Source organism: Perca fluviatilis, chromosome 8, assembly GCF_010015445.1.
Source record: "Perca fluviatilis chromosome 8, GENO_Pfluv_1.0, whole genome shotgun sequence".
Lineage (NCBI taxonomy): Eukaryota > Metazoa > Chordata > Actinopteri > Perciformes > Percidae > Perca > Perca fluviatilis.
In genome coordinates this window covers 15232141-15246965 of record NC_053119.1, presented here as the reverse complement: position 1 = coordinate 15246965, position 14825 = coordinate 15232141, and the positions used below count along the sequence as shown (strand labels likewise).

General features: G+C 41.2%; 2 protein-coding genes across 4 annotated transcripts in view; both read left to right on the top strand.

The window, feature by feature from the left end:
- ptprq (protein tyrosine phosphatase receptor type Q) overlaps window positions 1–14825 on the top strand; it is a 42064-nt gene that overhangs the window by 14848 nt on the left and 12391 nt on the right. For 2 of the 3 annotated variants that reach the window (XM_039808523.1, XM_039808522.1), the window contains exons 20-38: window positions 418–526; window positions 2696–2810; window positions 4447–4516; window positions 4725–4924; window positions 5058–5286; window positions 5400–5528; window positions 5639–5785; window positions 6031–6194; window positions 6711–7215; window positions 7353–7514; window positions 7826–8005; window positions 8099–8206; window positions 8651–8932; window positions 9043–9324; window positions 12629–12949; window positions 13023–13298; window positions 13431–13582; window positions 13843–13984; window positions 14506–14781. In XM_039808523.1, coding sequence (XP_039664457.1) covers window positions 418–526; window positions 2696–2810; window positions 4447–4516; window positions 4725–4924; window positions 5058–5286; window positions 5400–5528; window positions 5639–5785; window positions 6031–6194; window positions 6711–7215; window positions 7353–7514; window positions 7826–8005; window positions 8099–8206; window positions 8651–8932; window positions 9043–9324; window positions 12629–12949; window positions 13023–13298; window positions 13431–13582; window positions 13843–13984; window positions 14506–14781 — 3849 coding nt within the window. The remainder of the gene's footprint in view (window positions 1–417; window positions 527–2695; window positions 2811–4446; window positions 4517–4724; window positions 4925–5057; window positions 5287–5399; window positions 5529–5638; window positions 5786–6030; window positions 6195–6710; window positions 7216–7352; window positions 7515–7825; window positions 8006–8098; window positions 8207–8650; window positions 8933–9042; window positions 9325–12628; window positions 12950–13022; window positions 13299–13430; window positions 13583–13842; window positions 13985–14505; window positions 14782–14825) is intronic. The other variant, XM_039808524.1, reaches the window with a different exon arrangement.
- Window positions 9350–12634, top strand: LOC120563965 (phosphatidylinositol phosphatase PTPRQ-like). Its single transcript, XM_039808527.1, has 5 exons — window positions 9350–9862; window positions 9972–10126; window positions 10267–10412; window positions 11045–11216; window positions 11940–12634. The coding sequence occupies exons 1-5, from the start codon at window positions 9750–9752 to the stop codon at window positions 12326–12328; spliced, it is 975 nt and encodes a 324-aa protein (XP_039664461.1). The 5' UTR covers window positions 9350–9749; the 3' UTR covers window positions 12329–12634.

The window sequence follows — 14825 nt, the reverse complement described above, 5'->3', positions numbered from 1 at the left end:
GGGATGAATGGGTCTGTAGTGAATGTCAGTAAAATGCCACTGCTGTGTGAGGCCTCATTCATCAGTTTGGCCTAAAACTCTCTCTCTCTCTCTCTTTTTTTTTTTTTTTTTTTTTTTTTTTTTTTTTTTTTTTCTCTCTCTCTCTCTCTCTCTGTCACACACACACACACACACACACACACACACACACACACACTCGTAGGATCAGTCCCCCACAGACAACAACACTATTCTTCTGGGTCTTTACTGTGTCCTGTTGAGTTCTCATATACTGAAGTTGTTATTACAAAAATGTCTTATTTGGATGTTTGCTGCATTGATGGTATTAAACCCAGTAGATGGAGTGAATATAGGAAGTGAAAAGACACTCTTCTGTTCTCTTTCTCTCCTTCACACACTTCCATTCTTCTCCTCCAGTTCCTGGCCCACCTTTAAACCTAGAAGGAGAGGCTGTGGGCTCTAATGGTATCCTTCTCTCCTGGACCATGCCACATTATACCAGCAATATTGACGGATACGTCATAAGGTAAAAGGTCTCCTTGGAAAACTGTGATTCAAGATTTACTTTGGTCTATTGGCGTTGATCCACACAGGTTGTGAGTGTCAAATTCACAATCCAGGAGAGCTTTGTTGTCTTTTTCTATGACAACACAAAATTGCATTTGCAACTGCCATTGAGGTGCTGAGTCATCATGAGATCATGAAATATAGAATTACAAAATATACAAATTACATTTAAGAAAAAGGGAATGCCAATACATAGGAAAGAGGAAGTACCACAAAGATACATATCAATTTAAAAATATTAAATATCATACTGTAACATTTGTGAAATATACATTTAGTGTAAAATGCTCTTGGTTTCTATGTACATTTAGGAATTTACTTGAGCAATACTACATTTAAAAATACTCCATTGCAAGTTAAAGTCCTACATTCAAAATCTAAAGTAAATGTACAGCAGTATTATCAGCCAGAGATGTTCACAAGTCATTATTTGGAAGTACAAGTCAAGTCTCAAGTCTTTGAGGGGCAAATTCAAGTCAAGTCTCAAGTCTTTTGCCACGATTCCAAGTCAAGTCTCAAGTCTCTGGCCATCTGATCTGTCCCTAACACTGTATTGTTAAATCTTATGAATTCAAAGCATGTCCTGTAGCTACCATCCATACAGTACAGTATCAAAATCAGTTGTAGGATAATTTTATGGGGTCTACTGCAATGCAATCTGAAGAAACACAAATTAAAAACTCTGTTTCAATTTCATAACTGTATTTTTCAACATTTTGGTATCTGTTTGTCTGTGTTACTAACTGGCTGTAAAACCCAACCTCATCATGCATTATATTTTTCAGTGTTCAAAGTTTGAGGGAAACATCTGTATTGAAAGATAATACACCAACCATGGTGCAAACATGTGAGAACTGATACTTTCTGTGTTGTTATTAAACAACAACCTGGTGAAATATTAATAAAAAAAAAAAGTCTGTCACATCATATGGATACAACTATAAAGATATAATTTGCCTGTTCCCAGCATTAGCACAACACTTTGCGATGGTTAGCTTGTTACCTGTGATGATATATGCTAAATTTGTCTCTTTCACATTAGCAAGTGACTGACCTATCTGGGTGCGTTTTGTGACGCCTGATGAAGAGGGATAACCCAACAGCAACAACTCTTAGAGGGCTATGCCTATACTCATAGAATCAGGAGTTACAATATGTAACTGTCGTTACTATCGTTGTTGATCCGGCATCATTTATCTTGGTGCCACACACCTTGCATGCAGCTGTTCGTTTACTGCCACTGTTTACGAAGTTATTGAAAGCAAAACTAATGACAAAAGGCACAACTCCAGGAGGACTAGGTGTCGCCATCGTCAATGCATTTTTTTTATATGTGAGTGCAGGCACATAGGCATAGCGCATGCGTTACGTTGCTGGCAGGGGACATGCAGCTCGTCATATGTTTCCCCAACGTATATGCGCCAATAAAAGAAAATAGAAATACAGGAATGAATTTAGATTTATAAAGCAATAATTGCATGAAAACAGGTTATTGATGTGTCTCGAAGCTCGAGTCAAATCTGAAGTCTTTTGGGTCGAGTCACAAGTCAAGTCTGAAGTCAGCTCGAGTCCGAGTCTCAGACTCAAGTCCCCATCTCTTTTATCAGCAAAATGAATTTAAAGTAACAAAAATAATTGCAATGCCAAATGGCCCCTTTCATTATGTCTTATTAACACTGATGAATTAATATGTGAGCAGCATTTTGTTATAGTGGGTCTAGGTGGAGGTTTTACTTACCTATTAAGTGTTGGCTAGTTTCATTTTTATAACAGAAATCTTACAGTCCTAAAAACCTTATTGTGTACAGTAATAATTCTGTGTTTTATGAAAAAAATCTGCAAATGTGCAAAAAGTACAATATTAAAGTATAATGGAGTAGAAGTAGCATAAAATGGTAATGGTACTGTACCTTAAAACTGTGCTTAGATACAATACAATAAATAGTAATTGTTCTTAACTTATCTTACACTTAACTGTTCTTTCCACCACTGGCGGTTTTGCACCTGAATCTAAAAGAATGTAAATCTCTTACTGTTGCTCAGAGTCCTTCATCCAGCCTCGGACTGTTCGTAAATGTATAATGTTAGTTGAAAGATGATGATCTTAAAAACTGAGTTCTCCTTGTAGGTACAAGGAGGTGTGTCCCTACCCCGACCCCACCTTTACACAGGTGACCAAGTACCTGGACGTACCAGAGACCCTGCTCACTGAATTCACCTCAGGTTCTACATACCACATTCAGGTAGGATACCAATAAATAAGTGTAGCTGATGGGAATCTACTTTGGTCAACTCATATCACATAAACAACACAAAGACAAGACATAAGAGTGAAACAAGTGAAAACAAATCATCTTCATAAAATAAGTATTTCCTAAACATACAGGACCAAATCCCATGGATATTACTGTTGGATATATATGTAATTAAATGTATATTTAGTGGACCCACACCCAAGCGCCAACAATCTTAGTGTATCTCATAACAAGCATGTTCCTATAAACTGTCCTCCCATATAATCAGGTGAACAGATCCCATTGGAACAGACTATTCTCTTGATCTGGCTGAATACTGGTAATTGATCCTGACTGCATTATTAATCCGGTAAACAGATCTATGGATCCACCATGGCTCTTTCCACTGTCTGTTGTCACTGAGCTTGAATGTGATCATGCTTATTAGTTTTCAGAATTCATTAACCCACAGTGACCTTCATACAAAGGGACTCTCTGAGAGACTGACACACATCGTGATTATACCTGCACATACTGCATTTGTGTGTGCGTGCATGTATCTTATTACTACATTTCACCTGTGAGTGTGTTGGCCCACTAAGCCATGCACAAAGCCGAGCTGACAGGCTAGGAAAATTATATTCATGTTAATATTACCTGAGCGGTAAAAATTAAAGATACTGTAAGACGCAACAAATTGCTCAATTAATGCATCTTTTTGTTTTGTATTTAAGTATTTACAGCTTTTACAGTGTCATTGTTGTAGACAAAAACAATAAAAAATGTCAGGTAATAGAGACAATATCATGAACAATCTTATTCATTACAGTGGTCCTCCAAAGGTGCATTTTAAAATGTCCGATTCACAGAGGCATTGAACTTTCTAGACTGTAGTTTTCAATGTTGTTATTTTGCATTAGACTGTACTATGCAGGTGTTGGGCTTGCTCTCTGTGAATGCTCCTCTCTTGGTTGATTCTCTACAAGTATTTGCATTAAGATTTTTTTTTAATGCCAATTAAAAAAAAAAAAGCCCTGTCTAATCTAATGACTAATCTAAAAACATTTACCATCCACATTTTTGATTTATCCAGTCCAGTTCCAGTTAAGGAAAGTCATGTTATTGAGTCAACCCAGGCTGAGTGAATAAAATATAGCCCAGATAGCTAGAGAATAGCTCACTGAGATCAGCTTTTGCCTTTTGACCAGAAGATTGCGAGTTTAAAGCTCAATGGTCACAATGCCATGTCTTATACAAAATCAACCATTGTGCTTTGGACACCTTCCCTGGGAGTTTAAAATGCTCGACCCTGACCATCGCTGCCCAGCAGCCATAATAATTAATTCATTTTTTATTCATTTGAATTTATTCTGTTTTAATCTTTGAGAAGATCAAAAATGTATGCAGCAATCCAGAGGCTGTGGTCTGTTTACATAATGATAACATGTTAACCTGGTGTATCATAATGTATCATTGTTGTTCATGTGTTACTGGGATCACTGAATCTAACTGAGTGTTGTTCCTGTTGTGATCCTTGCCTAAGATTAGCACTTAATCGGGATCTGATGACTGCCCTATTGACAGGAACATGAATGAATAATTATAAGTAACCAACCTCTCTCTCTCTCTCTCTCTGTCCTTTTAGGTAGCAGCCATATCTCTAGCTGGAATAGGAGCCTTCAGCAAATCTTTATACATAAAGACCTCTGAGTCCCGTGGGTGTTCATCCACACACACACACACACACACACACACACACACACACACACACACACACACACACACACACACACACACACACACACACACACACACACACACACACACACACACATCTCAAAATCTAAAACGGTAAATGTGTATATACAGTATTGTATGTCTATGTGTGTGTGTACACTCATTTCTGTGTGCATTTTCCTGCAGCCCCTGGCCTGGTGACCAACTTGACAGCGTTTGCCCAGAACCACACCTTCGTCGTGGTTACTTGGTTCCTGCCGCACCGCATCAACGGCCTTATCACAAAATTTGCTGTCAAGGCTAAACATGCTCGGACTGGACAGACGGTCCGCATGCTGGAGGTCAATGCAGAGGACATCATGACCGGCGCGTTGCCTCACTGCAATGTACTGCATTACGCTGTCACCCTCTGTCTTTTTGACTGAACTGTTTCTATCAGGATTATGTATAGGACCGTGTGAACAACATAGGGCTAAAAATAAAAATCTGCGTATGTCCTATATGATTTTGTATGTATAGGATGCAGCCGATATCCTGTCCCGTGCGACTCTCAGTCCTTTGGGGATAACAGCATCGTCTTCACCCATCACCCTCTCTGCCGTGCCCCCTGCAGCCTCCTGGAGTGTGCCCATATCAGTAGGAGTTGATCAGCTACGACCTTACACTGCATATCTATTCGAAGTGTCTGCCTTCACTTCGGATGGAGAGGGGCAGATAGCCTCCACTATGGTCCGCATGCCAGAATCAGGTGTGGGGGAAAAAGCAAACCAGGCCGTAGCTTTTTTTAGACTGTTATTAGCCTATAAAATATTTACTGCATGAAGATGAAAATGATTATTTCTCTTTGTTTGTGTATGGCAGCCCCAGAAGACCCGCCACAGAACTTCTTTATATTTAATATGACGTCTAGATCAATCTCCGTGTCCTGGAGCTCTCCCAGAATTATCACAGGGAAATTCACCTATGTACTCTACCTTTATGGACCTACAGGTCAATAAATACTGTATTAACTCTTGAACACACTTGCATGAATGCATAGACAGATTCAATCTCTAAATTGATAGACATTAAAACAGTTTTCTATTTCTTCCTTATCCCAGGATATTTGTTTGAGAACAGCACAGGAGACACACGGTTTGCTCTGAGTGGTTTGACCCCCTACACGAGGTACACGGTGGACGTCCGAGCCAAAGCTGCCGGAGAAGTGGGTCCAGCAGCGCAGGATGTTATAATTACACCTCCCGAAGGTGAAACCACTCATAAACTCATGTTCTAACACATTGCATTTAAATGAATCTCTGATTATGAAAACAATGTTAACAATACATATTTAGTTTTTAGATTATTTTTGGGAGGAGAAGGTGGTCATGAAAACACAACACAACTACAAAAAAGTCAAGATAACAGAATAAAGTTCAATAAATATTCACATGGTAGAGGTGTGTTTTGTGTTTGATTCGCTCTGGCTCTTTTTGTTTGTTTGTGTGAGTAGCACCCAGTGCAGTGCAGGACTTGATGGCAGAAGCTGAGGATTCAGTTTCAATCCGTGTGAGTTGGAGAATGCCTGCCCAGCCCAACGGTCCAATCACCCAGTACAAACTGCAGGTTCTGGTTGCCGAAATTCTGCTGCAGGACATCACCCTCACTGCAGAAATGGTAGGCCAGATGTGACAGCTATGTATTACCACCATAGATTCAGTGTTAAAACCCGAGCCTGTTCAGTAAAAACGTTAGATAAAATGTAACTGTTAATCTTTTCATATACTTATTGTACATGTTAAAGCAAATTTTTTTTTACAGTGGGAAAAAAACAGGGTTTTCAGGGGAAAGACATAATATTATAAACACCTGTACAAGCCATTAGAACGGCCATGATTATATGATATATTCATTTCATATTCAAAATTGAAAAACACCTCTACAATAATAAATAAACATATTTTTCAATAGCATTTTTTCATCAACAGTTTTTATAAAGTTTATAAGCTTTACAAAAGATTGCAATTGATTTGCAATCTACATGTTTCTCTGTAAATTGATGAATTTCTATAATCATTGGGACTATTATTAAAAAAAAACATACTCATATGCAACTTTTAAGCCATGGTCACTGTAATCACCAGAAATCAAAAACTACAGTCAGACTATAAAATGTACTTTTTCTTCCTTCAGAATACAACTGGTTTGCATAAAGATAAGACACTTCCTCCTGATGTCCGTAATTATCCAGGGAGGCGTAAGAGAACTGCGGAGCTCAGTCTGATTACTTCACCACCGACTTTCACTGCCACTATTTCTGATCGCACACTGCCCACTGGTGCGACTGCTCCCAGCCTCACACACTCTGGACAAAGAAGCGCTGACCCCATCACTAACACCAATGCTCAATCGACTGCTCACTCCATGGTCACTGAGAAGTCAAGCACTAGCTACATTTCTGCTTCATACAGCACAAGTATTCAATCTTCTGATTCTGCAGTCTCTGGGACCTCTGCATTTTCTCTTACCTCTGTACCACCTGCTACGCTCCCACCCTGGCTGACAAGGCAATCACATGCTGGGGATATGACCTCAGATTCCTCCCCCTTGACCCCAGGCCAGCTCCGCATGTCTACACATGATGCATCAGTTACAGGACACTTTTTAACACGCAGTGCAACAGCTACTGGTACTACAGGTGGGAGGGCACTAACCATAAACACTGCTTCACTTAACTTCCTGCAGCGCTAAATACAAGGATTTGTATCTGTGCTTATATTCTGTGTGTGTGCTTGTGCTCTTGTGTATCCATCTGTGTCTGCATGCATACCGCAGGTGTAACAGTGAGAGAGGAGGTGATGAACGTTTTGTCTGAGGAGTTGTCTTACCTGGTGTCAGATCTGAATCCCTTCACCGAGTACACGTTCAGGGTCACTGCTTCCACAACAGTGGGAGAGGGTCCTGCAACAAATATCACTGAGAAGACCAGGGAGCAGGGTGGGTGCTCACGTTACATTACATTACATTTATTTAGCTCACGCTTTTATCCAAAGTGACCTACAATGAGTTAATTCAACCATGTGGATACAACCCTAAAAAGTGCAAGAATCATGGAAGCACATCAACTTCATCAAATATGCTGAACTGCTTCAAGTGCTATATTTAGCGACAATAGGAAATAGACAAATCGTTTTTTACATGTCACTTGGATTTATAATTAACTATGTTACTACAAATGATAAGGTCTGCAAAACCTAAAAAAAAAATCTTTATTCCTAATAATGTCTTGTACTGTATGTGTTGTTTAGTCCCTAGCTCAGTACTCGAAGTGTCCTATCAAAACATCAGCTCCACCTCCATACTAGTGAGCTGGATCCCACCACTCAACCCCAATGGGCGGATCACACATTACACTGTCTATGGCCTCAAACTGCACAGTAATCAAGCCCTGAAGTGGGTTACTAACGCTACCAGCATATTGATAACAGGTAGCGTCATTGTCTTTTCTGAACAGCTCTATGCAGTCATTATAAGCATTATAATACAGATCTGTCGCTAAATCTCTCTGTTCTAATGTATAGATTTGGACAAGTACACTGGTTATAAGCTACGTGTAGCTGCATCTACAGCTGTGGGAGAGAGCTCTCTGTCTGAGGAAGATGACATCTTTGTTGTCACCTTAGAGGACGGTATGTACTGAATACAATCAAACACAAGTGGTCAAACATTTGTTTGAATATGAGTGGTGGAAGTAACAACAAATTAGATAATGAACGTTGAATCTGTCATTGAAAATAATGGAATTAAAACTGTACATGTCAACCTACAGAAAAGATGACAAAGTGTCTAGTGTTGTGTTTGTGCAGCTGTTTCACTATGTTGAATTGATGTGGGTGCCCAGTGTGTGGCATGCACCTCACACTATCAACAATTCAATGTCAGTAAATGAATGCCAAAGTCATATTAAACATTTGAGTTTATTTATCAAATTTACAATGTAATTATTGAATGACCAATATTTAATGTGATGCTAGATCAGCTAGATTATTTGATTGTTTGATTTGATTGTGTTGACCTATCAATTCCATCACATTTTATCCAATGAAAGATCACTCTGGGACTTTCTTCCTCAGAGCCCGACTCCCCCCCTGTGAACCTCACTGTGGTTGACACCAGCCCCTCCACTACCACATTGGCCTGGTCTGCACCCGAACAGGCCAACGGGATGATCCAACGCTACGAGGTCCTGTACGAGAACGAGTCCTTCTCTGCGTTGATGAACACTTCCTTTAACACAATCACTCTGATGAACCTGAAGCCATTCTCCAACTACACCGTGTCTGTGAGGGCATACACGCGTTATGGTCATGGCAACCAAACGTCAGACGCTTTATACCTGCTGTCCGGAGAGGACGGTGTGTTGATGGATGCATCCACCCACGCGAATACACACATATAAAAACCTTTAGTAACAATATCAACTGTTCCGATTTTAGTAAAGCTGCTTCTTGTGTTGTCTCTGCAGTCCCAGGCAGTCCTCCGTATGGCGTTACGTATGAATCGGTCAGTCCCAGCGAGGTGAACGTGACCTGGCAGCCTCCTCTGCTGCCTAATGGGGTCATCACCCACTACAGCCTGGAGCTGTGGAATTCCAGTCATTACCTGAACCTCACCTCCCCAACCAACAACATCCACATCACGCATCTGAGGAAGTATGCACGCTACCGCGTCATGGTACAAGCACACACACGCGTTGGGCCCGGAAACTACAGCAGCGAGCCACTCAACATCACCACACTGGAGGATGGTGAGAGGGATGGGAGAGAGGAGGAGGGTTTGTTTTCAGTTCCAGGACACTGCACGGATACATCATGGCAGAGTTCGAAGGGCATCTGATTAAATCTGTCTTTCCTCTCGTCTTTTCCTCCTCAGTTACATCTCTCTGTTTCAGTTCATGCTAATGATGTTACATCACAGGTATCTGATGCCACGTGACACTCGTGTCTCCCATCAGGACTGAGGAGCACAAACAACAGAATCATTACAACTAACACATTTTTTAAATTTCAGGGCAATATTCTGTTTCTCTCTAGCACGTTCCTGAGGGGCCGTTAGAGGTTCTTATTTGCCCAGTGCAAATATATTTGTACCACTCATCAGTTTCTGTATTGATGACAGGCCATACTCCTGTTTGTGTTATGAAAGTCTTTCCCCTGCATCTCAGCTCCAGACATGCCTCCTCAGTTTCTCCACGCCAAGAAGTTGTCAGACTATGAGGTAGAGTTGTCGTGGCAACCACCACTTGAAGCAAATTCAGACATACTCTACTACATTGTCAGAGTTTGGTGAGTTTCTTAATCTACTTCTCTCTGTCTGTTTGACTCTCTGTTGAAAAAGGTTTAAAAAGAAAACAACACATTGCAACATAAATGGTTGCCTGGCTGTCTTTGTTAGGAATGAAACGACTGAGCTGTGGCAGAATGTGACAGGGACATCAGTGGTTATTAATGTAGACTCAGAGAGTCGCTACAACGCTTCTGTCTCCAGCTGGAACAGACTGGGAGATGGAGGAGTGCTGATCTACATCAGCTTTAACACCATCAATGCAGGTGCTGCATGATTGTATAACTTTATGGATAACTTTATCATCCTCTCCTACAAAATACATCTTTACTATGCATTTGTAAGACGTTTCTCTTTCTGAATATTTGTCTGTGTGTCCTTTGTGTCTATGCTCCCTGGGTCTCAGAACCATTTGACCCCCCGCGGAATGTGACTTTTGCAAATGTGACCGCTTCCTCCGTCAACTTGCTGTGGCACCCGCCTGCTGAACCTAATGGAATCATTGTACACTACACCATTTACTACTCATATGACAACACTGTTGCTGAGCAGGTGAGATACATACTGTTCATACTGTAGGTTCCCTCGCACTGATCTCATTAACCTTCCAGCAGCAGGCAGTTGTTTTCAGCTGAACTCACTGTATGCTACCTGCACAGCACCAAACAGCGAAAAAGTGACTAGCTGGTGACCATAGTGAAGCTGTTAGCAGCTGAAGATACAGATGTTTCTCTCAGGAGTTGGTGTAGACCAAAACAGAGCTTAAAGAGAGAGAATGTTGGACTTCAGGGCACAAACATGACTCCAAAGCTATTTATACATGTGCTGGATGTGTATATAGCTCACTGATACTAAATCATAGCTAATTGCTAAGACATGCACAATATAAACGTTACATTTCCATAATATATCAGTGTTTCGTTTATAGCTTGTTCTGTTGCCCCCAAGTGGCCAAAAAAAAACAGCACTGCTCTAAAGGGAAAATCTGAATAAATGAGTGGAGAAACATAATAAATGCAGATGTTTCCTGATTAGTTGTGGTGGACCAACAACTGACTAAGACACTTAATGGTGGGCTTTCCTTTCATTTGTCACCCATCTGTATATATTCACAACTTTTGATCTTGTTTGAATGCCTTTTTCAACGTGTCAAACTAAAACTAATGTTCTTTTTTTCTCCACAGAGGGTTCCTATTTCAAACTTAGGTGCCCCTGCCTCTCCTGATTCAGCCCTCTCCTACACTCTGACTCGGCTGATTGGGGGCACAAACTACACCCTGTGGATGACCTCCAGCACAGCGCAGGGGGACGGAGGGGTTCAGAGCGAGCCACTAACCCTGTTCTTACCGGAGGACGGTCAGTCATACTAACACAATCCCACAAACACTAATATATATATATATATATATATATATATATATATATATATATATATATATATATACATGTTAAAAAAAACTAGACATGAACATGAAATGCTACACATAATGCCAGATAATTATTGCATACAATGATTCAAAGCCTTACTGGAGGGTGAGTCTGCACACTTTTTTCAAAACTCTTCAGCTCAAAAAATTACATAAAAACTCTGCGATTGAAGATGTGACTTTCAGCCTGTTAGTAAAAGGGGATAAGAGTCTGTCTGGCAAACTGGCTCTATTTTTGTCCGCCTGTGACACTGTGCCTTGACGACAGCCAGTTTGTGTTTCCTTTTGCTAAGCACGACGAAAGTTGCGAGAATAAAAGAGAAAGAGAGGGCAGATGACATGCTTTAAGAGTGTTTGTTTGTGCTACTGCTATAATTGCATTTTAGCCACGGAAACCAAAATTTAGATATAATATTCAGTTGTACTTAGTCTTTTTGATAGCATCGGTGTATAAAAGTGAAGTGTAAATAAAGCTGATCTCTTTGTTTTTATGTTATTTTCGGAAAAATGGTGCAGACAGCTGCCACAGACTTTGTCAAATACAGTTCATATTTGTACGTTCTGATTTTATTTCTTCTCTTATTAACATAGAATTCTCTGTCTCTGAATGATTACTGCTCATACTGACTCTGTATCTCTGCCTGTGCTCTAGCCGCTCCACTCTCAGCCAAGCACCGGATCTCCAGGGCACCTTGTCTCTCCCGCACAGCCAAGCCCCCCTGCTGGGCTCAGACCCCCACACACACCTGGCCCCTCACATCCACTCATTCATCTTATGGATCTCTCAAGTGTTATCTCCCCTTTCCCCTTCATCTCCCTTTTTTTCTTCTCTGTGTACCATGCTTTATTTTCGGAGGGGCGGAGACGATGAACAGGATGAGTATTTACTCCTCAACCCCTTTCTTTCTCAAGGTTTCAGTTGTGCTAGTTTCTCTCTTAAATTCCTCTGTATGTCTCTGGATTGGCTGTTATTATTGTAGCAAACTGTTGTTGTGTCTGTTAACTGTGCTGTTTTACTTTGCTGTGTTTCTGCATTGTTAAAGTAATGTCATGCGGTATTGTTCTATTTGATGTGCTGTTGTTGATTTTGTTAATTGCAACAATGCTGCCAATGATTATGACGGTGCTTGTGACAGATGATGATAATGATGTTGATGATGATGATGATGACTGGTGTGCTGTTCATTTTCCCTCAAGTGTCGGAGTGTGTATAGTTGATTGATGTCCTAATTTACTGCCTCATAGTACAGTAAACTCACATCAAAATGCTCACAGTTTTCAACCAGTGTTGTCACTGGTAGTCAAAAATAGTAACACTATTCTTCTTGTTTCCCTCTTCAGTGCCAAGTGACTCAGTCCAAAACCTGACGGCTCAGATCTTCAGTTCCACAGCCATCATCGTCAGCTGGGACCCTCCAACGGAGCCAAACGGCCGTCCCACCTACCTGCTCACCTTAGAGGAGGCCGGCACCCCCCCAGACGTATCCAACCAAGGGGCTCCAGCTGTCAACAAGACCATCAGTCGTAGCACAACTGACAATGTCTTCCTATTCACTAGACTCAAGAAGTATTTCCCTTATGTGTTGACTGTTACCCCGGCAACTGGTGCTGGCGCAGCCTACAACCATACCAGCACAATGTATCTGAGAACGGATGATGATAGTGAGTTTATCTTCACAAACATTCACTTATGAAGTATGGTTCATGTATTTATTGTGTAACCGCTTCTCCTTAGTTCCTAGTTCTGCTCCATTGCTGGTGTCCACTCGGAATCTGTCGTCCTCCTCTATCGCAATAGTCTGGCAGCGCCCTCTGGAGGCCAACGGGGAAATAACAGAGTATACCCTGACTGTGTTTGGCCCGGGGGGCTCTAGCACAACTCATACCCCCAACACCTCATTCACCCTCACCAACCTACTTCCATACACAGCTTACAACCTCACTGTTACGGCTGCAACGCGTAAAGGCTCAGGGCCTTATCTGCTGCTGCAGCTGCACACTGATGAAGGAGGTTAGTTTGAAAGCAGTTTTAAAATTTCTCTAAGATCCTTATTAGATGATATTTATTCATGAAACTATGCATGTTTATCTACTGTCTGTTTCAGTCTATCTTCTTCTCTATCTGCCTTACTTTGTGTTTCAGGCCCCATGTCCCCTCCCCGTAACCTGACTATATATAACCACACAGCAGTCTCTGTGCTTCTGAGCTGGGAGCCTCCTCTGGAGCCCAATGGAGTGGTGATACAGTACGGCTTCAGGATCCGAGACCTCATCACACACACCGTCACACACAGGGTACCGTTAATTTCACACACCGAAAGCTACCCCACTATAACAACAACACTCACACGTACACACTCCAGAGACCCACTCGGTAAAAGTACACACTGTCACACTTCCGGTCGCTCTAATTTCACACTCCAGATACCACTCAGCAGTAACATTATACTTGCACACATATGTGTGCGGATACAATAAAATATTATCCACTCCAGTAAACAGGATTGGATGATTTAATGTGTCCTTATTTTACATGTGTTTTTGTGTGTGTGTAGAATTCCTCTGGTCCGTCGACCACAGAGTATCTATCGGGCTTCAGGCCTCATAGCTCCTATGAGATTAGTGTTTACACTTACACCAGAGTGGGCCATGGGAATCAGTTCAGCAGCCCTGTGACCTTCACGACTAACGAGTCAGGTAAAGTAGAAACTGTCTGCACACAAGTGATGTAACACTGTTTTAGGTCACTGCTCACAGTTTGTGGTTCTACATTGATTTGTACAATGTGTTCAATTAAATTCGGAATATCTTCTCTGTAAATTATAAGTACTGTATAAAACATTGTCAGTATTTTACGATCTATTCCAACGAGGTTTAGTTTGTGTAGGCATTGGACCAATAATAAATAGATTTAAAAAAAGGTGGTTATGGTTGTTAGTTAAAGAAAATATAAGTTTAAGATAAAGCAGATTTTTTTGCTTTCACATAAATGATGCACCAGGATTTCTAATGACAAATCTGTAGCGTTTATCTGCAGACTGCACATTTGTAGTTTCCAGAAATTTAGTCCTGTGCAAAGACTTTTTTTCAGCATGTGCGATGAAATAACCAAAGGCTAATACTGAAAATAAATTGGGTTCTTTCCACTTGCAGTGGCCAGTGAAGAATAAAGCTAGTGCTAGTATAACAATGCCATTGTCTCGCCTCTCTGTCTGCAGTGGCTGATGCTGTTGGGAACCTGTCTTGCTCAGGAGTGAGCTGGGATTCAATTCAGTTGTTTTGGGAACTGCCAGCCAACCCCAATGGACAGATCATTTTTTATGAGATTCTAGTGAAGGTAGACTCGCAGTCCTACACACACCAGGCTCACTTACCAGAGTACACAGTGACTGGGCTGTCTCCAGACCAGGAGTACATCCTCACTGTGGCCGCAGTCAACTCTGCAGGATCCGGAGACAGCCTGAATTGTACTGCTTCCACTCTTTCTGAATCAGGTAGTCAGTCTTCTTGTATTGTGTCGCATTTTGGCTTCTAATTG

Excerpts from the sequence above, each read along its gene's own strand:
- LOC120563965 (XM_039808527.1), top strand. The coding sequence starts at position 9,750 with ATGCCTCCTCAGTTTCTCCACGCCAAGAAGTTGTCAGACTATGAGGTA. Across the intron at positions 9,863-9,971 it reads TACTACATTGTCAGAGTTTG|GAATGAAACGACTGAGCTGT; the intron begins GTGAGTTTCTTA and ends TGTCTTTGTTAG. Across the intron at positions 10,127-10,266 it reads CTTTAACACCATCAATGCAG|AACCATTTGACCCCCCGCGG; the intron begins GTGCTGCATGAT and ends CCTGGGTCTCAG.